This window comes from Papio anubis, chromosome 17, assembly GCF_008728515.1.
Source record: "Papio anubis isolate 15944 chromosome 17, Panubis1.0, whole genome shotgun sequence".
Classification (NCBI taxonomy): Eukaryota; Metazoa; Chordata; class Mammalia; order Primates; family Cercopithecidae; genus Papio; species Papio anubis.
In genome coordinates, this window is record NC_044992.1 from 30,555,474 (window position 1) to 30,580,108 (window position 24,635).

The 24,635-nt window shown below is 37.5% G+C and overlaps 1 protein-coding gene across 6 annotated transcripts in view; it reads right to left on the minus strand.

Moving 5' to 3' along the window:
* Positions 1-24,635, minus strand: part of USP32 (ubiquitin specific peptidase 32) — a 218,412-nt gene that overhangs the window by 73,380 nt on the left and 120,397 nt on the right. For all 6 annotated transcript variants that reach the window (XM_021929123.2, XM_009190403.2, XM_003912864.3 and 3 more), the window contains 6 exons: positions 20,795-20,926; positions 18,890-18,997; positions 15,413-15,528; positions 14,835-14,897; positions 3,821-3,904; positions 1,036-1,097 (listed from right to left, as the gene is read on the minus strand). In XM_021929123.2, coding sequence (XP_021784815.1) covers positions 1,036-1,097; positions 3,821-3,904; positions 14,835-14,897; positions 15,413-15,528; positions 18,890-18,997; positions 20,795-20,926 — 565 coding nt within the window. The remainder of the gene's footprint in view (positions 1-1,035; positions 1,098-3,820; positions 3,905-14,834; positions 14,898-15,412; positions 15,529-18,889; positions 18,998-20,794; positions 20,927-24,635) is intronic.

Sequence of the window (24,635 nt, forward strand, 5' to 3'; positions counted from 1 at the left end):
TACTTTAACTATCTATGTATTAACTGGCATGTCCTGTTTAAACGTTGAATATGTAATCCTGTTCTCAGGTATTCCAAACAACTCTATTTTAGTAAACTCCCATCTATCCAGAAACCCAAGCTAGAAGAAACTACTGAAGAGTTTGTATGCACAATACTTTCAAGAAAAAGTCAAGTGACAGTACCTATTGAGAGTTTATTTTAAAAGCAGTTTACTAGAAATTCAGTCATATTTCTGAAACTATCTACACAAATGTGTAGCATAACAGCAATGTCACAAAGCAATGAAAGACACTCAAGTTATTAAAAATTAGAATATAGCTATAAAACATGCATACCTTTGTTTTTAAAATATAATCCAGATATTTCATCTTAAGTAATTTATCCTAAAGTAAATCCTTAAGCCAAGACATAGAGACTTTATTAACAAAATTGGTCCAATAAGCTTATATTAAAAAAGAATAATAGAGGATGAACAGGGCTGCAAACCAATCATTTAAAATTATATTCAAAGAAGGCTTTATTCTAATATATATTAAAGCAGTATTTTATATGATCTAGAGTGAAAATAGGAGCAGGGAATAAAATAGGTATTTCAGAATATTCCCATTTTTATTTAAATTGTACAAATATCATTGTGGGCATATGTTTATATAAATATTAAAAATGTCTACAGTAATTATCTATAAATTATCTATAAAATCTTTCTCTGCTTCTTTTTGTTTAGCTCTATTTTCTAATTTTTCCAACAATAAACATATTTTGGTACTAAAGAAAACTGGTTAGTTTTTATCTCATTTCAAAAAATCAAATTTAGTATTCAGTGCAATTTTAATGTTAAATAGAATTTGCCTTCTTAATTAATCTATAGTACCTTCCCTTATCTAGGAAGGTACTTTAACAAAAATATTTCAATATGTAACTATTTTTGAGAAACAGTTAATGATTACATTAAAATAGGACATGCTGTTCCTCAGTAACCAATATATTTCAAGTATTTGAAATTTCAACTATATAACTGAAACTACAAATTTACCTAATAATTTGTCCTTCTTCTTCCGGAGTAGCTGGTCTTAACCCCAGAACTATGTGACACACCTAGGGGAAAAAATGGTAAATTAAAGTTTATTAACTGCATACTATTTCACATTCTCTACATGAGATCCACTTCTTAAATGGGAATCTGAATTAGCAACAGCTTTCAACTCATGAATTATCAATTTTTCACTTGAGCAAATTTTAACTTTAGCCTTGTGGTTTTGGGGTTTTGTTTGCTTTTTTTAAACAAGCCATTCCAATGGAGGCTAACTTTCAAATCTCTAGGTAAGAAGAGAAGAGAAAGGGAAGGAAGAAAAAGGGAAAGGGGAAGATACTACCTCAGGAACAGATTTCAGAATAATTCTTCTGACACTTGCATATGATAGATTTTAAATAGTCAAAACACTCAGCCATGTGTGAGATCTTGGCAAATAAAAGCATAATTCAATATTGTATCATTAACCTAACAAGCTAACTCTATCAATTTTAAAACACAGATAAAAATAAAAACAATTTAGCATAACTGCTCATATGAGCATAATCAAATATGTGACAAAGCACATACAGTAAAATATAATAAAATTTAGGTGTTGAGTAAATAAAATATAGTAAAATTTAGGTTCAGGGTGTTTCCTGAAAAAAACTTTTTCAGCTTTTCAGTATAAAATGTTGGAAGCATACACATAAGCAAATCTAAAGTATATGTTTATTCATAAGTTAAGAGTCACAGAAACAGTGCCACTCCAAGTCCACAGTAAGAATGACGAAATAGGAAAGGCAAAACTAAAAGTCAAAATGCTATACTCTGTGAGAGCTACAACATGACTCAGACACAAACTTAAGTGACCAAAATGTTCATACAGTGAATAGGAGATAAAGAGTACACTGAATATGTTCGTGTATAAACAGTATATGAACTGTCAACTGTACATAAGCAATACATTGAATACGTTCATGTACTGTTCATACAATAACTTTGTACACTGAATATGAGAATGTTACTTTAAAAAATAACAATAGTTCAATTAAAAAAAAAAAAGCCTACAGAACTCACTACTGAGGATATCATTTTAAATGAGATAAAAATAGTTGACCAGGCCAGGCATGGTGGCTCATACCTATAATCCTAACACTTTGGGAGGACAAGGTGGGCAGATCACCTGAGGTCAGGAGTTTGAGACCAGCCTGGCCAACATGGTGAAACCTCATCTCCACTAAAAATACAAAAAGTAGCTGGGGGTGGTGGCATACACCTGTAATCCAGCTACTCAGGAGGCTGAGGCAGGAGAATCTCTTGAACCTGAGAGATGGAGGTTGCAATGAGCCCAGATTGCACCACCGCACTCCAGGCTAGGTGACAGAGCAAGACTCTGTCTCAAGATAAATAAATAAAAATAAAAAATAGTTGATGAATTTTCATGTTACCAAGCAATTCTGTTGTGTTTATAGTGGTGATCTATATTATTTTCATATATATTTTATAAAGCCATCAACTTGAATCTATGCTGAAAATTATAACTTGTAATAAAGCAAATAATTGATTTACAGGCCTATCAGATTATATATGTTTTAAATACATAAAACTTAGTCATTAGCTCTCAGGAAGAGACCAATTTCCATTTATTCCAACATAGATGTGTTGCAGACAAGTTCATTATTTAAAATGGTAGATCATGATACGTATAAACATACTAAACCATTCTGACCTTCACAGTGGTAAAAGAAAAATAAAATAAGAAGAAACTAAAATAAGCACTATTAAATCAAGTTAAATATTCACGAATAACTATAAAAATGGGAAAACTTAAATTATCCTTAAAAATCAGAGCAAGAGAATTAGTTTAACTAGGACAATAGTTAAAATTTGGCAAGCTCTATGACTTAGTGTTGACTTCTGGTAGCTTTCATTCTTCCTTCCCGCTTAATCTTTCTTGGACCTTCTAAATAATAAAAATTAGGAAACAGCCTCATACCTTCAATGATCTCTTAATCAGAGAGATTGTATACTTTGAAAAACTTGGGCTGGGTGTGGTGGTGTACTCCTGTAATTCCAGCACTTTGGGAGGCTGAGACAGGAGAACTACTTGAGCCTAGGAGTTTAACACCAGCCTGGGCAACATAGCAAGACCTGTCTCTACAAAACATACAAAATTAGCCAGGCGTGGTGGCACACGCCTGTAGTCCCAGCTACTCGGGAGGCTGAGGAAGGAGAATCACCTGAGCCTGCACAGTCAAGGCTGCGGTGAGACATGCTTGTGCCACGGCACTCCAGCCTGCATGACAGAGCGAGACCTGTCTCAAAATTTAAAAAAATAATAAAATAATAAAAAAAGAAAAGAAAAATGTATAGCTACCTCCTTATGACTCATCTTTCTGGTCATACTGCCTTACTTATTAGGAAGGCTATTTATTTATTTATTTATTTATTTTCTTTTAAAAAAATTCTCCTGGTCAGTATTACAAGGAAGCCCTTTTAAAAAGACAATAATGAAGAAACTAGCAAATTATGATGGCTTTTGCAACTTACTCTCTATATGTCTGTGTACTACTCTAAAATGAGTTAAAATAATCTACATCCCACTTTCCTATTTCCCACATCACATTTTGAGAAACTTCAGCAAGCACCCATCTTTCAGATGTGTAATGTAGTTCTGTTTTTTTTTTTTTTAAATAATATATGGTTTTGCAGCCTAGATACAACAACTCTGACTACTATATGATGGAAAAGATGTAGAAGTACTGGTACTACTACCCTCTGTTGCTGTTATTTACCTTAAACATACCTGGAAAAGGAGGTTCAAAAACTCATTGGCAAGAACATTTTTCACACTCCAGATCTGATAGTCTTCCAGAGTAAGATGACCCATCTGAAACAGAGACATTCATGTTAGGAACATCTTCTTTTCTTTTTCTTTTTTTTTTTTTTTGAGACAGAGTCTCATACTGTTGCCTGGGCTGGAGTGCAATGGCGCAATCTTGCCTCACTGAAACCTTGGCCTCCCGGGTTTAAGTGATTCTCCTGCCTCAGTCTCCCAAGTAGCTGAAATTACAGGTGCCCGCCACCATGCCCAACTAACTTTTTGTATTTTTCAGTAGAAACTCAGTTTCGCTATGTTGGCTAGGCTGGTCTTGAACTCCTGACCTCGTGATCCGTCCACCTCGGTCTCCCAAAGTGCTGGGATTGCAGGCACCCACCATGATCTAAATGTTGACTAACACAGAAAAGCAATTTCTTCCTCTTTACTTTTTCCTAACTCCCCTACAATGCAGAAGGTAAACTAGTTCAAGTTCATTCCTGTAGGTTTCCCTAAATGCATTCAATAGCAAAATTTTACAATTTGTGGTAATGCAAACATATATAGTTTAATCATACATGGTTGGTAAAATTCACTAAATATCTGGGAATTTTATCAACGCAGTTAAGAAATACTGCCCATTTTCTTTAAAAGGTTTAGATAACTAAATCAATAAACATGTTCTAGTAACATTATTTGTCCTCGCTTCCTTTTATGCCTCAAATGTATTGGTGGCAGTCTGCACTATTAACAAGGAATATATATATACATTGTTTTCTAAAGAGAAAAAAATATTGACTTGCAGAATCACTGAGGTGTATAGATCAACTGTCTTATAATCAAACAACAGACACGTGAGGGATTTAATAGAAAAATCACTGGGCATGGTGGCATGTGCCTGTAGTCCCAGTTACTCCAGGGGCTGAGGCAAGAGAATCGCTTGAGCCCAGGAGCATGAGTCCAGCCTGGGCGACATAGCAAGACACTATCTCTTTGAAAAAAAGTAATAATAATAAAGAAAATCCTCCAAATCAGGGTAGAGAAATAAGCTAAAGGGAAAGGAAGAAAAACAAAAACTCCTTTCTGTTTTTACAAACAAGTTCACATTCAAAAAGCAGAAGGCAGGGAAAGGGGTAGGCAAATCACTAGATTATGACTAACACTGAATCACAGAATCTTTCTTATCATGATCACTTTTCAAAAAATTGTCCTGTTCACTTACAACAGAGGAAGTGCTGTGATAAGGGTTTTTTTTCCACTCAAATCAGTACAGCAGAGGTCCTTGAATAATGTTTCATTCAACATCATTTTATTATAATGTTGATAAGAAAAAAAAATGGATTCCCAGCTGGGGCCACTATCTGTGTGGAGTTTGCATATTCCTTCCATGTCTGCATGAATTTTCTCCAGGTGTCCTCCCATATCCCAAAGACATACATGTTAGGTTAACTGGAGTGTCTGAATTGTCCCACTATAGTGTGATATCTGTTGCTGTGAGGAGAGGAACATCAATGCCAGCACCATGGCAACAGAAGAACCTCAAAGGCTATGTAAGATCTGCCAATCTCCCAAATCAAGTATACAAAAATTTGGTGTAGAGAGGGTTTGAATTCACACTTATGGTAGCAGGTGAATCTGGATTGGGCCAGTTAACATTAATCAACTTATTATTCCTCACAGATTTGTATTCTCCACAGTATCCAGGTCCTTCCCATAGAATAAAAAACACTGACGAACAATGTGATTTCATCATTCTAAGAAATATATTGGTAAGAACACACGTGCAGAACTTGAAAGATGTTACTAATAATGAAGAACTACAGAAGCAGAAAACTGGCAGCTGTGACATAATGAAGTTGATAACGTTACCAAGCAAGGGAGGCTTGCTGCCTGATGAGATAGAAGCCAATACTATGACGTTGGGTTTTTGAGAAAAGCAAAGCAAACAGGTCAACCAAAAAGGAGATGGCAGTCCAGCTCAAGTCTGTCTCCCTGTGCTGGTTTTAAGGCAATAATTTTATTTTAAAAAGCCTTATAGGGTGGATTCTGGGATTGGCAGGTGACTGCTAGAAGGAGAGGACTGGAAAGTCCTTGGGCATGCACAGTTATTTCTTCATGTTACTTCATGGATCGCATGTGGAAATTGGGGGGAGTCAGTGTGAAACATGCAACGGGAATTAGCAAGCTCATTCTGCGTAAACTCTAGTTAGCCATATTGGTTCTAGCCAATTCAGCCAGTTTTTAAAATCTCACAATGGAGAGAGGGTTAGCATTTCAGCAAGTTGTTATTTATTTTATTTTGTTTTCTAAAAGAGATACAGGATCTCACTCTATCACCCAGGCTGGAGTGCAGTGGTGTGATCACAGCTCACTGCAGTCTCAAACTCCTAGGTTCAAGGGATCCTCCAGCCTCAGCCTCCTAACTACAGGCACAGGTTACCAAAACTGGCTTAAAAAAAAAAAAAAAAAGAAAAACACAAAAACACAGGGTCTAGTCATGCTGCCCAGGCTGGTCTTGAACTCCTGGCCTTGCAATCCTCCTACCTTGGCCTCCCAAAGTGCTAGGATTACACAGGCGAGAGCCACCACACAGGCCAGTTTTTTGGTGTTTTTTTCCTTCAATCCGCTATTCTGCAAACTCAAGGAGTTCTGCTGGTTGTCGGTTTCCTACTCTTTGGGGAAAAGTTTTAGTTTCAGCTTTTTACTAAGTTGTTTCTTTTCTTAGCCGCTATCCTGTAAGCCCAAGAGTATAGTCATTGGTTTCTTTAACTCTTTAGGGCACAATTTCAATAACAGAATAAATGGCAGCTGACTGAGAGTCTTCCTCTGGCACAAATGGAAGAAGGAAAAAGGGAGCAAATAGGTAAGATGAAGAAGATGGAGATCAAGACAGCAGGTATTTGAGATGGTCAGTAAGTAATTCAAAACCTGAAGGATTCTGAAGTTGAGCTCCAATGGTGCCATGAAATGATGCAAATGAAAAACATGAAATGACGCAAATGATAAATAAATACTACATTCATTTAATGCAAATAAAAAACAATTTGGAAGCACAGCAAAAAGAATTAAGAGAAAAACCGCTGTCAGTTTGAGGATGAGTAAGCAAACTGAAAAGTCAACAATGTATTTTAGAACATTAGAACTCTTCAAGAATCTTGGCAAAGATCAAGAAGAAAGGGAAGATCCTTTAAACTCTCTATTGACCAAGAGTTACATATTAGCTGCCAAAACACCATTATGGACATCAGTGTTTGCTGGATCCCTCTGACCAATCTGCATCAGCCATTATGATGGATTTAACAGCATGACAAAAATGACTTTGTTGTTGATCCTGGTGGAGATTAAGATGCTTTGAATTGTAGGGTGTTGTGTACTTATAAAGTAACAGCTCTAAGTGCCTTTCCTACATTTTCTTTTCCTTTTTAAAAAATTAAACAGATATCTTCAATTTAATGCAAGAGAACACTTCGCTGTTGTACAGTCATGTTCTGGCGATTGGAATGTTTACAGGACATTCTAAAATAAAATGACTCTGGAAGGTTTTGATTGAAGATAAATTGCCATAGTATGAGGCAAACTATGCTTCTCTATAACTATAATGCAAAAGTTCCATCTGATGCAGCATATACAATAAGGTAAATTAGTCTAACACAGGTGACCCTATTTTTTCACCCTTGCATTGTTTAAAAATACACATGGGAAAAAAACCCTATATGCTTACAGTGCACCTAGAACTACTTTTTTAAACAATCTTTTTTTGTTGTTTGCTTTAAATCCTTTAAATATATATTATTCTTATTTAGTGCCCTCTTTAGCCAGAATCTCATTATTGCTTCATTTTTGTAATAACACTTAAATTTAGGTATTTTCCACATATTGGCCCTGCTAAAATAGAATATAGTATCTTTCACATGGTAGGAACCAGCAAGGAAGCTTTCCTTTAACTCCCTTTTTACATTTTATGGTAAGTAGCAGGAGGAACATGCATTTACAGATCATTTCTAGGCAACACTGAGAAGATAAAGACCAACTTGCAGTCTCTTTAGTTTGCTAGAAATAGGAATCACAGCCTCTTAAAGAGAAGTCACTATTTTGCACTGAGCTGTATTCATAGATAGCATATATGCACTTTTTGTTTGTATTGTAAACACTTCATGTAACAATGTTGTGATGTAAAAAAACAAAAAAATGAAAAAATAATAAATTGTCCCAGTATGAGCGAGTGTGGATACACATGTGAGTGCGCCCTTCAGTGGGATGGTATCTTGTCCAGGGTTGGTTCCTGTCTTGTACCCTGAGCTGCAGGGATAGGCTCTGGCCAGCCACTAACCAGAACTGGAATAAGCGGGTTGGAAATGAATACAAATTACCATAAAATAACAACTCACAAAGTATGCAACAATCATACAAATGTATGATAATAAATGATATGCTAAGAAAGTACTCAATGAGCCTCCCATATTTGTTATTGTTAGTTTTTGAACTGCAAGGTGGTAGGAGGTGTTTCTTATAATTTTCATTTTGCAAACATTTATCCCTTGATTTAACCCATCACCACTATGCTGCTGTCACTCACTGATTCACCAAAAACTGGGTAAATAATTATCTTGTTTTTATCAATCTTTCTTAGATCTATTTATAGTTCACATTTATTTCAAAGCTTAATATTAGAAGTGCTTGGGGTCTTTATTTAGAAGTTTGGTGATGTTTTTGTGACTAGAAATATGCTGTGGGAATTTAACTCTTGTTTGCCTAAGGTAAAATTAGTTTTGTTCTATACCCTTCCACTTAAAGTTGCAGTTTCCAAGAACCTAAAGACAACATTAAGTGAGTACTAACTGTACAAGAAGTTAAAGGCATCTGGAACTGTAATACATTATGCACAAAAGGATCTTTGACTTAGAGACCTGTTGTTCATATTACAATGCTATCAGAACTGTCAATTACTTCCATAACCATCCGTCATTAGTATTCCCCTTGCCTTTGAAAATTACTTTTGGCTATAGCAATACAGTTTTAAAAGATACAGGAATAGGCCGGGTGTGGTGCCTCACACTTGTAATCCCAGCACTTTGGGAGGCTGAGGTGGGTGGATCATCTTAGGTCAGGAGTTCAAGACCAGCCTGGCCAACATGGTGAAACCTAGTCTCTACTAAAAATACAAAAAAATTAGCTGGGTGTGGTAGTGGGCTCCTGTAATCTCAGCTACTCAGGAGTCCGAGGCACGAGAATCATTTAAACCCAGGCGGCAGAGGTTGCAGTGCACTCCAACCTGTGCAACAAGAGCAAGACTAAAAAAAAATAAAAAAGATTCAGGAATAAATCATAGCATAATTATAATGGAATACTATGCAGATGATAAAAAGACTAAGTTAATCTATATATAACTTTCTATCTAGCATATGAAAGACACTTAGTAAACATTCTACTAAGTTTTTAAAGTAAACATTTATTTACTAAGCATCTTTCATATGCTAGATAGAAAATTATATATAGATTTAGGAAAATTCAAAAAAAATTATTGCAGAATGACTTATACAGTATTATTCAATTTTTAAATAAAGAATACACACAACACATGTAAATTTATCCTACACTTGATAGTAGTCAGAATAGTGTATCTTTCCCTATAACATTCATTGAGAATAACTAAAATTTTAATTCTTAAAACAAAAAAACCCCAGAAGAACTGCAAGCTCTGCCACATCATGTACCTCAGTCATGAGGAGGCAAAAGAAAAACATGTCACATAACTTAATGAACTCTAAGGGTGAGGATATTATGCTCTGATAAATTCCATCGCATTAAGAAGTTTTACACTGAACAGTCACAAGTAAAATTCCAGGACAGAAAAATGAAGAATGCCAATACAGGGAAAAGCTATGTTGAACATAAGCTATATTTCAAAATGCTACTTTTTATCTTTGAAGTAATAATTGTCAATGATTCTGCACTGATGACAAAACTAACAGCTAGTGTAAACTCATTTTAATTTTATAGGACTCAGCATTTAGAACAGATAGGGAAATCATAGTGAAATATGAAAATGTAATAACTTCTATTAATTTTATCGTTTGAAAATCTAAAATGCTACTAATAAAAATAAAATAATGGCTGTTTAAAAAGTACAAATGTAGGCCAGGCACGGTGGCTCACACCTGTAATCCTAGCACTTTGGGAGGCCAAGGTGGGTGGATCACTTGAGGTTAGGAGTTTGAGACCACCCTGGGCAACATGGCGAAACCCGTCTCTACTAAAAATACAAAAATTAGTCAGGTGTGTTTGTGCAAGCCTGTAATCCCAGCTACTCAGAAGGCTGAGGCAGGAGAATTGCGTGAACCCGGGAGGTAGAGATTCCAGTGAGCCAAGATCACCCCACTGCACTCCAGCCTGGGCAACAGAGCAAGACTCTGTCTCAAAAAAACAAAAATAAAAACAAAAACAAAAACAAAAGGACAAATGTAATTTGATATGTGCAATAAATTATTAATACATGGTATAAGAACCTTGCATATCTAGCAGAACAAAATATAAAATGCTTAAGATGGTAAAAAGTATTTTTAAGATGATAATCTGATTCTTTTATGTAGTTAAACTAGTAATCACAAATATTCAAGGAAGAATTTTCAGAGTGAGGGTATACTGACCTCAAAGATATGTTAATACTGTCCAAAAGGAAAGAAACATCATGAAAAGAAATAATAGATACCAGCATACAGAATCATCATGCATACAATGATGGTCAAAAGCCCATTTGCTATACTGACACCTGAGTAATAATTAACACACTGTAAAAACATATACAGCATTACGCTTAAAAACTAGAATTGTAAATGGATTTTATTTTCTCCCAATTTAGTGGATGTTTTACTGACTGCAGTTAGGACTACTGCTAAGCAAGGTATCGATAATATGAACTTTTCCTAAAGCAAATTCACTGACTATATGGCTTATTTTTATCTATCTATCTATCTATCTATCTATCTATCTATCTATCTATCTATCTAACTGAGACAGAGTTTCACTCCTGTTGCCCAGGCTGGAGTGCAATGGTGTGATCTTGGCTCACTGCAACCTCCGCCTCCCAGGTTCAAGTGGATCTCCTGCCTCAGCCTCCTGAGTAGCTGGGATTACAGGCACCCGACACTAAGCCCAGCTAAGTTTTGTATTTTTAGTAGAGACAGGGTTTCACCATGTTGGCCAGGCTGGTGTCGAACTCCTGACCTCAGCTGATCTGCCCACCGTGGCCTCCCAAAGTCCTGGGATTACAGGCGTGAGCCACCATGCTCAACCTATATGACTTATTTGTAAATGTCCTCCATTAAAATGTGGCCCTGATTAGGCCGGGCGCGGTGGCTCATGCCTGCCCAGCACTTTGGGAGGCCGAGACGGGCGGATCATGAGGTCAGGAGATCAAGACCATCCTAGCTAACACGGTGAAACCCCGTCTCTACTAAAAATATAAAAAATACAAAAAAAAAAAAAAAGAAAATGAGCCGGGTGCAGTGGCAGGAGCCTGTAGTCCCAGCTACTTGGGAGGCTGAAGCAGGGGAATGGTGTGAACCCGGGAGGAAGAGCTTGCAGTGAGCCGAGATCATACTACTACGCTCGAGCCTGGGCAACAGAGCGAGACTCCGTCTCAAAAATAAATAAATAAATAAAAATAAATGTGGCCTTGATTTTCAAAATAGTGTCAGCTGATCGCTTGCTCTGTTCTACTTAAATCTTTGGAGGTTTCTCCACAGTTTGGTATAAAGTTCAACTCCTGAGGTTTGTACCCAAGGCACTTCAAGATACGGCCCCAATCTAGGTCTATAGCCTTCAATATATGAATCCGTTATTCCAGCCACATCAGAATATTTGCAGTTCTAGGACTTTACAGGATGTCTTACTGTACAGTCCTATACCGTAATAATGTCTTCTTCTTTTTTTTTTTTTTTTTTTTTTTGAGACGGAGTCTCGCCCTGTCGCCCAGGCTGGAGCGCAGTGGCCGGATCTCAGCTCACTGCAAGCTCCGCCTCCCGGGTTTACGCCATTCTCCTGCCTCAGTCTCCCGAGTAGCTGGGACTACAGGCGCCTGCCACCTCGCCTGGCTAGTTTTTTGTATTTTTTAGTAGAGACGGGGTTTCACCGTGTTAGCCAGGATGGTCTCGATCTCCTAACCTCGTGATCCACCCGTCTTGGCCTCCCAAAGTGCTGGGATTACAGGCTTCAGCCACCGCGCCCGGCAATGTCTTCTATTCTACCCCTAGTTGTTACCTCTTTTAGGAATCACCTTTCAACTTTTTACTTCTGTTAACCATAATTAACTAATTATTAAAGTGCTGCATCCCAGCAGAAATCTGAACTTTCAAAGTTCAATTTACATGGTTCCCTTTCTATCCTCCCATCATAATACCGGGTGCTAACCTTTTTTTTTGAGACAAGTTCCCATTCTGTTGCTCAGGCTGTAGTACAGTGGTGCAATCATGGCTCACTGTAGCCTTGACCTCCCAGGCTCAAATGATTCTCTTGCCTCAGCCTCCCTTGTAGCTGGAACTATAGGCATGTGCTACTATGCCTGGCTAAGTTTTTGGGTTTTCTTTTTTTTTTTTTTTTTGGTAGAGATAGGGTCTCGTTATGTTACCCAGGCTGGCTGAGAGCTCCTGGACTCAAGTGATCCTCCCACCTCAGCCTTCCAAAGTGCTGGGATTATAGATGAGAGCCACCATGCCCAGCCTCGACTTCTAACATAGCCCTGATTACACTTGTCTATCTTTACCTCTATACTACAAACTATCAAAGGGTAACATCTAGATCTCTTGAGCCACTACAGAGTATCATTAAATAGTCAATAGATGAATTAGATAAGACAGAGAAGACTTGGTAGTCAGGAAAAGAATGAGTAATGTACAATCTAGTCACCAGCAAATATTGTTAATAGGCTTGGTTAAAAAATCCAAGTTCTATCCTAAACTACTACTATCTCATTATCATGGTTACATGGAATTGAAGCAGCTAAATGATCTTGTTTAATGTTCACAGCAGAGCAAGAAGTAGAAACCCCATCTTACCTAAAAGCTGACAGCAAAAATACCTACATACCTATGAAACACTTAGAAAAAAGGTGTTCAAACTTTTATCTCTACACAAGGAATTTTCTAACCGAAATTTTTCCTGGTTTTTGCTCTCATATACACCAAACAGAATTCGATACCTTAGTTTCTGGCAGAGAGAGGAGAAAGAAGGGGACTGAACTGTCAAAGCTCTAGCCTGAAACTCATATCTATTATCTGTTTCTATTGAGAATCAGTTAATAGAGCCATTACAAGTTCTTCTGAAATTGTGATTGAAGAAAGAAAGAAAAAACTGATTGAAGAAAGAAAAAAAAAACTGATGTTCTTTATTTATTCAAAACCTCTATTTAATAACACTATTGTGGTATAGATCCTACCAACTTGCTACTTGGTACGTACGTGTCAATGTTTCAGTAGAAAGACTCAAATTTATGCAAATGTCTCTCATACAGGTAATTTATTTTCAATTTCACAGGGACACATAGACATCATAGTAATGCAAGCTATAGGATAAATATATTATGTAAATCTATTATGTAAATCTATATATTAAATATATAGTAAATATATTTATATTTATATAGTAAACATATATATTAAATATATAGTAAATCTATTATGATAACATTAGTAATAAATGTTACCAAACTAAATAAGTCAAGGATTTTTTATTTATAAAGTACATGTTTATTTTTGCTATTACATGCTTATTCTGGCTGCCACTAAAGGACACAGGAGAGGTCCTTAGCACAACCATTTAAAAATTTTTTTAGGCCTGCACAGTGGCTCATGCCTTGTAATCCCAGCACTTTGGGAGGCTGAGGCAGGATTGCTTGAGCCTAGGGGTTTGCAACCAACCTGGGAAACATGGTGAGACCTGGTCTCTTAAAAAAAAAAAAAAAAAAAAAAATTAGCTGGGCATGTTGGTGCACACCTATAGTCTCAGCTATTCATAAGGCTGAGGTGGGAGGATTGCTTGAACCCAGGAGGTCAAGGCTGCAGTGAGCCAAGATCCCACCACTGAACTTCAGCCTGGGCAACAGAGCAAGATCCTGTGTCCAAAGAAAAAAAAAAAAAAAAGGAAATTTTTTAAAAGAATAGATGTACTGGCCAGGCACAGTGGTTCATGCTTGTAATCCAAGCACTTTGGGAGGCCAAGGCCGGCAGATCACTGGAGGCCAGGGGTTCGAGACCGGCCTGGCCAACATAGCGAAGCCCCATCTCTACTAAAAATACAAAAAAATCAGCCGACATGGTGGTACACGTCTGCAGTCCCAGCTACCTTGGAGGCTGAGGCAAGAAAATCACTTGAAGCCGTGAGGCAGAGGTGGCAGTAAGCTGAGATCCTGCCAATGCACTCCAGCCTGGGTGACAGAGCAAGACTCTGTCAAAGAAAAAAAAAAAAAAAGAAAGAGAGAAAGAATATATGTACTGCCAAATTAAGAGAAAAAAACATTTCCATCATTTCAGATATCCTTATGGTTGTTCCCAATTAATCTGCACACTCCTGAAATCACTATTCCAACTTCTATCACTATTTGTTAGTTTTGCTTCTGTGTCCTTCAACTTCATATAAATGGAATCATACAGTATATATTCTTTTTTGTTTGACTTCTTTTGCTCAATATAACATTAGCCTTACCACAACTTAGTCAAATGGAAGAAATATAGATTATAGGCTACAGTTGTCAAGGGCTGTATCTACATAATTCTTATAAAATGCCTAGCACAGACTTATAATAAATGTTTGCACATACAGTTTCAGAATTGCTTAAAGATGGAATGGCTCTCTTTGGAGATAACTTGGAGGTGTTTTACCCACAGGTCCAGATAAGTACTTGGTAGGGAGGATGCAGAAGAGATTCAAGCATGTATATAAGCTATACATCCCAAACAGAGTACATGATATTTTTGGAAAAAGATACATTAGTTCTACCTAGACTCACCTTTGTGGTGTCATGTGCATTCAATATGCCTTCTACAATGTCAGAGAGATCCATATGTAATTCCTTTAAAACAACCCAAAGGAGTAATTAGAAAAAGAGTCAGTGGATATACTTTTGATTTTGTTATTCAATGGCTAAAGTTTACTGTATATAGAGCAAGATTTGTTTTGTTTTTCTTGTAGAGATGAGGTCTCATTGCATTGCCCAGGATTATCTCAAACTCCTGGGCTAAAGTGATCCTCCCACCCTGGCCTCCCAAATTGCTGAGACTACAGGAAAGAACTACACGCCCGGCCTTGCTCAAGTATTTTTATAATTACCACAGATAGATTCTCATATATGCTTAAAACTTAAGATAACTTTCCTATGGTTTCATTCTTATTTTACATAGTTGAGTTTAAGAATTTCTAACCCAAACTCTCTTCCCAATTTTGCATCTTCAGCTGTAAATATTTTGAGTAGCATAATACAGTAACTAAAGGCAGTAAAAAATTATTTTATCCTTTTAAAGAAAATAATTCCCTGCAATTTCCTGTTGGAAGTTTATATGCAACAAGACATACACAATCAGAACTTACAGGAATATCATCAGTGCGGTTGTCCTTCCAGACTTCTAAAAGTGCAACCACCATGTCTCTCAGTTCAACCCTGGAGAGAACTCCATCACGGTCAACATCAAATACCTTGAAGCAAACTAATGAAAAGAAACTCTTGTGGAGGAAAATTATTTTTGTATTCTGAGGTATAACATATTTTACTAGAAGTTGCCCTTGTATAATTACTTAGGTTTTTAAAGCAAGTGTATGTTTCCTGGAACAGTTCTTATCTGTAATAAACTATACTATGTCATTATACTCCTCAGAACTTGTAGGACTTCCTGCATATCATGAATCTATATCTCTAAATCATTATTCAGATATAAGACCCTACCCTTCAACCAAATGTAAAGCTAAATGCCTTACAAACTGTAAAGAAAGGGTCAAGTTACTACACAATAAATATTACAATACCTTACAAGTTTTAAGGAAGTAATGCAAGCCCCTAGGTTAATTTCTAATATTCAAAATTGATCATTGCAGAGTTGTTTCTTGTTCCTTTTTTTTTTTTTTTCTTTTTTGGAGACGGTATCTCCCTCTGTCACCCAGGCTAGACTGCAGTGGCATGATCTCAGCTCACTGCAACCTCTGCCTCCCAAGTAGCTGGGATTACAGGAGCGCACCACCACACCCAGGTGATTTTTTTTCTTTTCTTCTCTTTTTTTTGAGATGAAGTCTTGCTCTGTCACCCAGGCTGGAGTGCAGTGGAATGATCTTGGGTCACTGAAACCTCTGCCTCCCGGGTTCAAGCAGTTCTCCTGCCTCAGCCTCTGAGTAGCTGGGACTACAGGCACGTGCCACCACACCTGGCTAATTTTTTGTATCTTTAATAGAGACAGGGTTTCACTGTGTTAGCCAGGATGGTCTCGATCTGACCTTGTGATTGGCCCGCCTCAGCCTCCCAAAGTGCTGGGATTACAGGCGTGAGCCACCATGCCTGGCCAATTTTTGTATTTTTAATAGAGACAAGGTTTTGCCCTGTTGGCCAGGCTGGTCTCAAACTCCTAACCTGAAGTGATCCACCCGCTTCAGCCTCCCAAAGTGCTAAGATTACAGGTGTGAGCCACGGTGCCAGGTCAGCAGAGTTGTTTCTTGTTTGCTTAAAATATCCTATTTATGGCTGGGCACAGTGGCTCATGCCTACAATCCCAGTACTTTAGGAGGCCGAGGTGGGCGAATCACGAGGTCAGGAGTTTGAGACCAGCCTGGCCAACATGATGAAATCCTGTCTCTACTAAAAATACAAAAATTAGCTGGGCAGAGTGGTAGGCACCTGTAATCTCAGCTACTCGGGAGGTTAAGGCAGAATTGCTTGAATCCGGGAGCCGGAGGTTGCAATGAGCCAAGATCGTGCCCCTGCATTCCAGCCGGAGCAACAGTGCGAGACTTCGTATTAAAAAAAAAAAAAATCCTATTTATATCAAGAATCATAAGCTGATATAAAGACAGTCCACTTCCCTGTTACCTTTCCGGTATAATTAATGTACATTCAATCTTTCTTTGTAAAAAACAATTTTAAATCTTTTTTTTTTTGAGATGGAGTCTCGCTCTGTAACCCAGGCTGGAGTGCAGTTCTCAGCTCACTGAAACCTCCGCCTCCCAGGTTCAAGCGATGCTTCTGCCTTAGCCCCCTGAGTAGCTGGGACTATAGGCACCAGCCACCATGCCCGGCTAACTTATATATTTTTGGTAGAGACAGGGTTTCACCATATTGGCCAGGCAGGTCATGAACTCCTGACCTTGTGATCCGCTTGACTCGGCCTCCCAAAGTGCTGGGATTACAGGTGTGAGCCACTGCACCAGGTCTTTTTTTTTTTTTTTTTTTTTTTGAGACGGAGTCTCGCTCTGTCTCCCAGGCTGGAGTGCAATGGCACAATCTTGGCTCACTGCAACCTCCACCTCCCAGGTTCAAGCGAATCTCCTTTCTCAGCCTCCCAATTAGCTGGGATTACAAGTGCCTGCCACTGCACCCAGCTAATTTTTATATTTTTAGTAGTGACTGGGTTTCTCCATGTTGGCCAGGCTGGTCTCGAACTCCTGACCTCAGGTGATCCACCTGCCTTGGCCTCCCAAAGTGCTGGGATTACAGGTGTGAGCAGCCATGCCTGGCCAACAATTTTAACTCTTTAATGAAATTCAAACACAACATGGTAAGAATTAGAACACCAGTGCTTTGCTATTTAACTCCAAATGAATCACTCTAGTTTAACTTCCATTAGTTCATCAGCAAAAAAAGAAATTAAAACAAAATTTTTTTAAGGCAACAATTAACTTCAATGGAAATGCAGAGCGGGGCATGGAGGCTCATGTCTATAACCCCAACACTTTGGGAGGCTGAGGTGGGCGAATCATTTAAGGCCAGAGGTTCGAGACTAGCCTGGGCAACATAACAAGACGTTGTCTCTATTAAAAAAAAAAATAAAATAAAATAAAATTAGCCAGGTATGGTGGTAAATGCCTGTAGTCCCAGCTACCTAGGAGGCTGAGATGGGAGAATCCATTGCGCCCAGAAGTTCAAGGTTATAGTGAGCTACAATCACACCACTGCACTGGACTCCAGCTTGGGCAATGGAAAAAGACCCTGTCTCAACAACAACAACAAAAAAAATCAGAGATTTTAGCTTCCTCATCTAACAGTAAATTGTTAGATGTATAACATCTAACATCTATAACATTGTTAGATGTATAACAACAGGGAATAAAAAAAGAGATTTGAATTTTTAGTTGAAAAATTATTTCATATACCTCCATAATAGAATTCTGGCTATTAAATCAATTGAGTGCATCATAGTACAACAGTACGAAATAAGATAAAAATATTGAACACCACACCCAAAATATGCAACATTTGTGAAGATTTATTTTAGAAAGACGTGGAGATAATGACCCCAGTAAATATATTTTAGTTTTCAATTAAATGTAAATGCCTGCATTTTTTCAAATATGGTTAAGATTTAATAACACAATGTATTTATGCTTCCAAATTATGCTGCAACATTTTAGTTAGGTTAAAAAAGATCATTTTAGCATTTAATAAAATTAGTTTTGACCATAAATTTTATTTTGCCAATGAAATATTAATCCGTGCCAGTGACGGAAAATGACTTATGCCTCAATTTATGTAAGACACAAAATTCTACCAGAAAATATTTCCTAAATGTTTAAAATTTTCAATTACATCATAGCTGATCTGATTCATTTATCATGAATTGCAGATTCTTCAGGAAAATCAACCCCATTGTTAATAGCAAAGATCCCAATTATTCCATAGTAAAAAAGAAGAGATGATTGATTCCTTAGAGTGACCTCACTAAAACCCCAATATGAGATTAATATTTGCTAATCTGACAAAGTTATAAAAATTCAAGCCTTAATCCATAGATAATTTTACATTGATGAAAACTGATTTTCTCTCTATTACATAGTTTGCAATTTTTTGACAATGTTTAACACACTTACATTTTTGTCTTTCAGCCAGGGGTCCCCTGCAACAGGCTGATAACCCACAGGATATCTCCTTAAAATCTATGTGATTGTCACGATTTTCATCAAAAGCATTAAACAAACCTGTAAAATAGGAAGAGGCACCATAAATCACAGCCAGGCTTCCTAGTGTTAATAATAACATGTTTACAAAAGGAGGAATGACTCTTTCCCATAAACTGACTGAATTTGTTTTTTAAGTTTATTAGCAGTTCCTAATGTTTCAGGAAGTATCTCTTTCCTCTTGGTATAATTATAACTGAAACTTGTGATCATGGCAGAAAATATATTACAATTCTTTAGTGTTTGGTTATGTCCATCTGTATTTATCTTACATCATTTTTAATAGCTAAAATGCCTATATATTTTTGAAGTCAATAAATAAAAATTAAAAACCAAAAAAAGGTCAGAAACTACAACAATTATCCTTACTTAGAAAGACTGAGAAGAAAAACGGAAAAAAGAAAGAAAAACTGAACTGCTTATTAAATGAATACTCAAAGATACACTACAGTATCATTAATAAGCTCCCATAAAGCTCTTTCATGAGGCAAAGGAAGATACATTATGCAACATGAGAGAAAGAAATTCTCTACTACAGTGTCTCTTTGTACTGTTTAATCTTTTATACATGAATATTTTAAATTTCACAAAGGGAATTTATAATCTAATCCTGTGGTTTCCAAACATTTTGTAAAAAAAAGAAATGAAATAATTTTGTTTTCAAATGAAATGATACATCAATCCCAATTCTAAAAAGGTAAAAACACAATGCACTGTTGTTGAAGTAGGTAGAAACCCAGAGCCCTATCTCCCCTGGCTCCCCTGACGAGTACTCCAAAGTACCCTAGAAATTTGAAGAATACAGATAGTATATTCCAAGAATCTAATGATGTGCCCTCAGTTTAGGGATTAGAAAACTAAAGCTCAGAGAAGACTACATGATTTGTCAAATATAAGTTTTAAAAGGTGAGAGCTGGAAGCAGAACCCAAGTATTCATACTCCAAATATGATTTTTATGATGTGCTCACAATTATTCTTTGTACTCTTTATTTTTAAAAAAGTAACAGCAGGCTGAGAGCGGTGGCTCACGCCTGTAATCCCAGCACTTTGGGAGGCTGAAGGTGGGTGGATCACCAGAGGTTGGGGGTTCAAGACCAGCCTGACCAATATGGAGAAACCCCGTATCTACTAAAAATACAAAATTAGCCAGGCGTGGTGGCACATTCCTGTAATCCCAGCTACTCGGGAGGCTGATAGGCGCATCGCTTGAACCCAGGAGGCAGAGGTTGCAGTGAGCCGAGATCGCGTCATTGCACTCCAGCCTGGGCAACAAGAGCGAAACTCTGCCTCAAAAAAAAAAAGAAAAAAAAGTAACAGCACTAAGTTTGGAGCTAGAGAGCACCTCAGAGATGGTCTAGTCTAATTGTTTCTTAAATGTTTTTTGGAGGGGAGAATACAGCAGTGGAATCTTCTTATGCAAAAGAAAAAAGGTAGAGGCACCCTACTGGAGGAAGAGACAAGGTCATATGTGGAAACATGGAGCTCTGCCCATTCAGTGGCCACCACATGACTCCAGGCACTAGCTACTAATGCACCTCACTGGAACACAGTATCACAGCCACTGACTTGGTCAAACACATTTTATACATGAGCATCCTCAGGTGCAGAGAGCTAAACTGATTTATGCAAGGTTATAACAGGTAGAAGATCAAGCTCAAGACTATAATACTAATTCCCATTCATTTTTCCCCACTCCATTAAACCTGCAAACATATAAGAAGATGGTTTCTTAGAGTTAAAATGTATTGGTTTCAAATATGAGATGGGCTCAGGTATGTTTACCAGTGAACACATGTAGAAAATGGAATGATTCCTACCTTCACTTAGAGATGGACGAATAGGTGGTGAAACCAATGGGCCAAATGTCTCTAAATCAAATCGTCCAGTCCGGGACTGAGCCTTCAATAACCAATAGCGTTTCTCAAGATCAATGATGTCTGATTCCTCCACTAAGGGTCAAATCAAAAAAGATTATAAAACCTCAGAATTCTCTTCTCAGGAGTTCAGTTCATCCTGATAATATATCTTCCACACATATATTTTAGTTTCACAATTCAATTGCTAAAAAATAATCACGACCAAAACCAAAACTCAAATTTATTATATCCAAAATGGTAAGAAAATTAAACCAAAACGAGACTTTAAAACAGAAAAAAGAAATCTACAATTCCCCATTTAAGTAGGCTGTTTAAATCCAACATTTAAAATAATATACAACTAAGCTATTTCTTTTGGGTTTCCCACACCACTTTTACCTGTACTGATTTTTTTTTTTTTTTTAAGAGACAGGGTTTTGCTCTGTCACTCCAAAGCTGGAGTGCAGTGACACGATCATAGTTCCCTGCAGCCTCAAACTTCTGGGCTCAAGATATCCTCCCACCTTAACCTCCAAAGTAGTTAGGACTACATGTGCACACCACCACATCCAGATAATTTTTAAAAAACTTTTTGTAGAGATGAGGTATCTCTATGTTGGTCAGGCTGGTCCCAAACTACTGGCCTCAAGAAGTTCTCTCACTTCTGCTTCCCAAAGTGTTGGGATTATAGGTGTGAACCACTGTGCTCAGCCATTTTTGTTTATTTTCAATCTCTATCTTGGATTTAAAGTTTCTATGTACAGCTTCTCTCCTGGCTAGACTGTAAACATCATAATGGCAGGATCTATGTCTGATTCATCCTATCAATACAATTAATGACTTACACATTCAATACTTACTGAATAAATGAAAAAAGTCAGTTAAGTGACAGAGGAGATGGAGTAGGAGTCCCTGTGTGATAGTAATAGCAAAGCCACGAAAGCATGAACATCTTTTTCTCCTTACTCCTCAGAATATACATCAAAAATCACAAATAGGCTCTAAACCATTTTATCTGTGATTGTTTTTCCTCCAAGGAACTAAAGTAAAATTTAGAAAGCATACATAGTACATTTATTCTCAACTAAACATAGGAACCAAAGTGATACTATTAAAATATAAATCTAGAAATTTCAAATTCTTTCTATAATGGAGTAACTAGCACCAGACTTGACCTCCTACCACAAATGACTAGAAAACTGTATAAAATATATAAAACTGTTTCTAGAAATTTGAGAACAAGCAGTATGGAACTGTGATCCTTGAGAGAAAGGAAACAAATAAGGTGAGCCTTTTCATTGCCCTGGATTTTCTCCCCACAGTCACTTTCCAGACCTAAACAAGTGATGAGTACTATAAGCAAAGAGATTTCACTGAGTTAAGAAGATAGGTTGGAGGTGAGGTAACTGAAATTTGCATAACAGAGTACTGGAGAGGAAAGAGTTATGCCAAGAAAGGGCTCCAGAAATCTGCACATGTGTCTTACTGAGGTTTGGCAGAAAATAAGCTGTGTATACATGAAGTGAAACACATTGAGGCTGGGCTAGGTATAAATGCTGGGAAATTTGTTTTGTTTTGTTTTGTGGTGTTGCTGTTTGAAACAGAATCTTGCTGTCGCCCAGGCTGGAGTGCAGTGGCGTGATCCTGGCTCACTGCAACCTCCGCCACCGGCCTGGGTTCAAGAGATTCTCATGTTTCAGCTTTCCAAGTAGCTGGGATAACAGGCATGCGCCAGCACACCTGGCTAATTTTTGTATTTTTAGTAGAGATGGAATTTCGCCGTATCGCCCAGGCTGATCTCAAACTCCTGGCCTCAAGTGATCTGTCCGCCTCGGCCTCCCAAAGTGCGGGGATTACTTACAGGCATGAGGCACTGCACCCAGCCCAAATGCTAGGGAAGTGTAAGCTAAAAAAAGTCCTAGCGCTCATACAGGGATGGGAGATGTCTGATTGTGACCAGCTGAAGTGGAAACACTGTGTTGGACATTGGGAGCATTTGTGAACTCCAGAGGGTCTCTACTTAATAAGCAGGGAAAAACTAACTCTAGAGTAAAGGCTACTCTAAACTTGTCCCAACAAAGCTTACAAACAACCCTGGAAAATATGGAGCTGATCCACAAGTAACTTAACTACCTATCAAAATAAAACACAAGTTCCTTTTTTAAAGAGAGACAACAATCCAGATGCTCAGCTATGTAACATCCACAATGTCTATCATCCAAAGAAAATATGAAAGTAGTAGAAAAATGTGACCGCAAATCTGGATTAAAAATTAGCCAATAGAGGGCTGGACGCGGTGGCTCACGCCTGTAACCCTAGCACTTTGGGAGGCCGAGGCGGGTGGATCACTTGAAGTCAGGAGTTCGAGACCAGCCTGGCCAATATGGTAAAACCCCGTCTCTACTAAAAATACAAAAATTAGCTGGGTGTGGCGGCGGGTGCCTGTAGTCTTAGCTACTCCGGAGGCTGAGGCAGGACAATCACTTTAACCCGGGAGATGGAGGCTGCAGTGAGCCGAGATTGCCCCACTGCACTCCAGCCTGAGGCAACAGAGCGAGACTCAGTCTCAAAAAAAAAAAAATTAGTCAATAGAAAAAGACCTAGAAATAACAGATGATGTAATTAACAGGCAAAGCTTTAAAACATTTATTATAAGTATCTCAGGAATTAAAGAAAAACACGCATATACTGAGGAAAGAAATGGCAACTATAAAAAAGTATCAACTGGAACTCCTAAAGATGAAGAATACAATATTTGAAATTTAAAAAAATTCACTAGAGGACTTAACAGCAGATTATAAACTAGACAGGAAAGATTAGTGAACTTGAAGGATAGGCAATATGATAGCATAAAGAGGAAAAAAGCTAAAAATGTATTAGAATCTTAGAGACCTATAAGATAGTATCAAACATACATACAATTGGGATCCCAGAAAGGGATAGGCAGAAAATATCTGAAAAAATAATGGCTGAAAACTTTCTAAAATTCATAAAAACTATATTCCCACAGATCCAGAAGTTCAATGAACCTTGTGTTAGAAAACTCAAAACCCTAACGAGGCAAGTCATAATCAAACTGGTGATAAAGAAAAAATCTTAAAAGAGAGTAAGATGGAGAAAAACACATTACAAACAAAAGAACCAAGATAATAGTTTATCTCCAGAAAAAAAGCCAGAAAGCAACAGGGAAGTGCTGAAAAAGAAAACAACGTTGTCAACCTCCAATTCTGTATCACGTGAAAATATTCTTCAAAAATAAATTTAAACTACAGATTTTTTTTTGACAAACAAAGCAGAAATAGCAGAACCACACCAAAAGGACTATTAAAGGGCATTCTTCAGACAGCAGGAAAGCCAGTTAAGTATCTATGTAAACAGAATAAGGCTAAAAATGTGACTTCTCTACCTCAAAACCTTTCAATACATCCCCATGATACCTGCATGGCTTACTCCCACAACTCCTTCAGATCTTTACTCGAATGTGACATTCTCAGACCAAAACTGCACCACCTTCAAAGACACTCCTCTGTCCCTCTTCTCTGCTCTACTTTACTCCATAATACTTATCAACTCTAATAAAAAGTTTATTAATTTGTTTTGTTTATTGAGTCTCTCCTAACTAGAACATAAGCTTGAGGGCAGAGTTTCTGGTATGTTTTGTTCCCTGTGTCTAACACCAGAATAATATCAGGCACATTTTGAGCACTCAATAAATAAGTTTAATGAATAAATGAGAAGTATTGGCCGGACGCAGTGGCTCACGTCTGTAATCCTAGCACTTTGGGAGGCCAGGGCAGGCAGA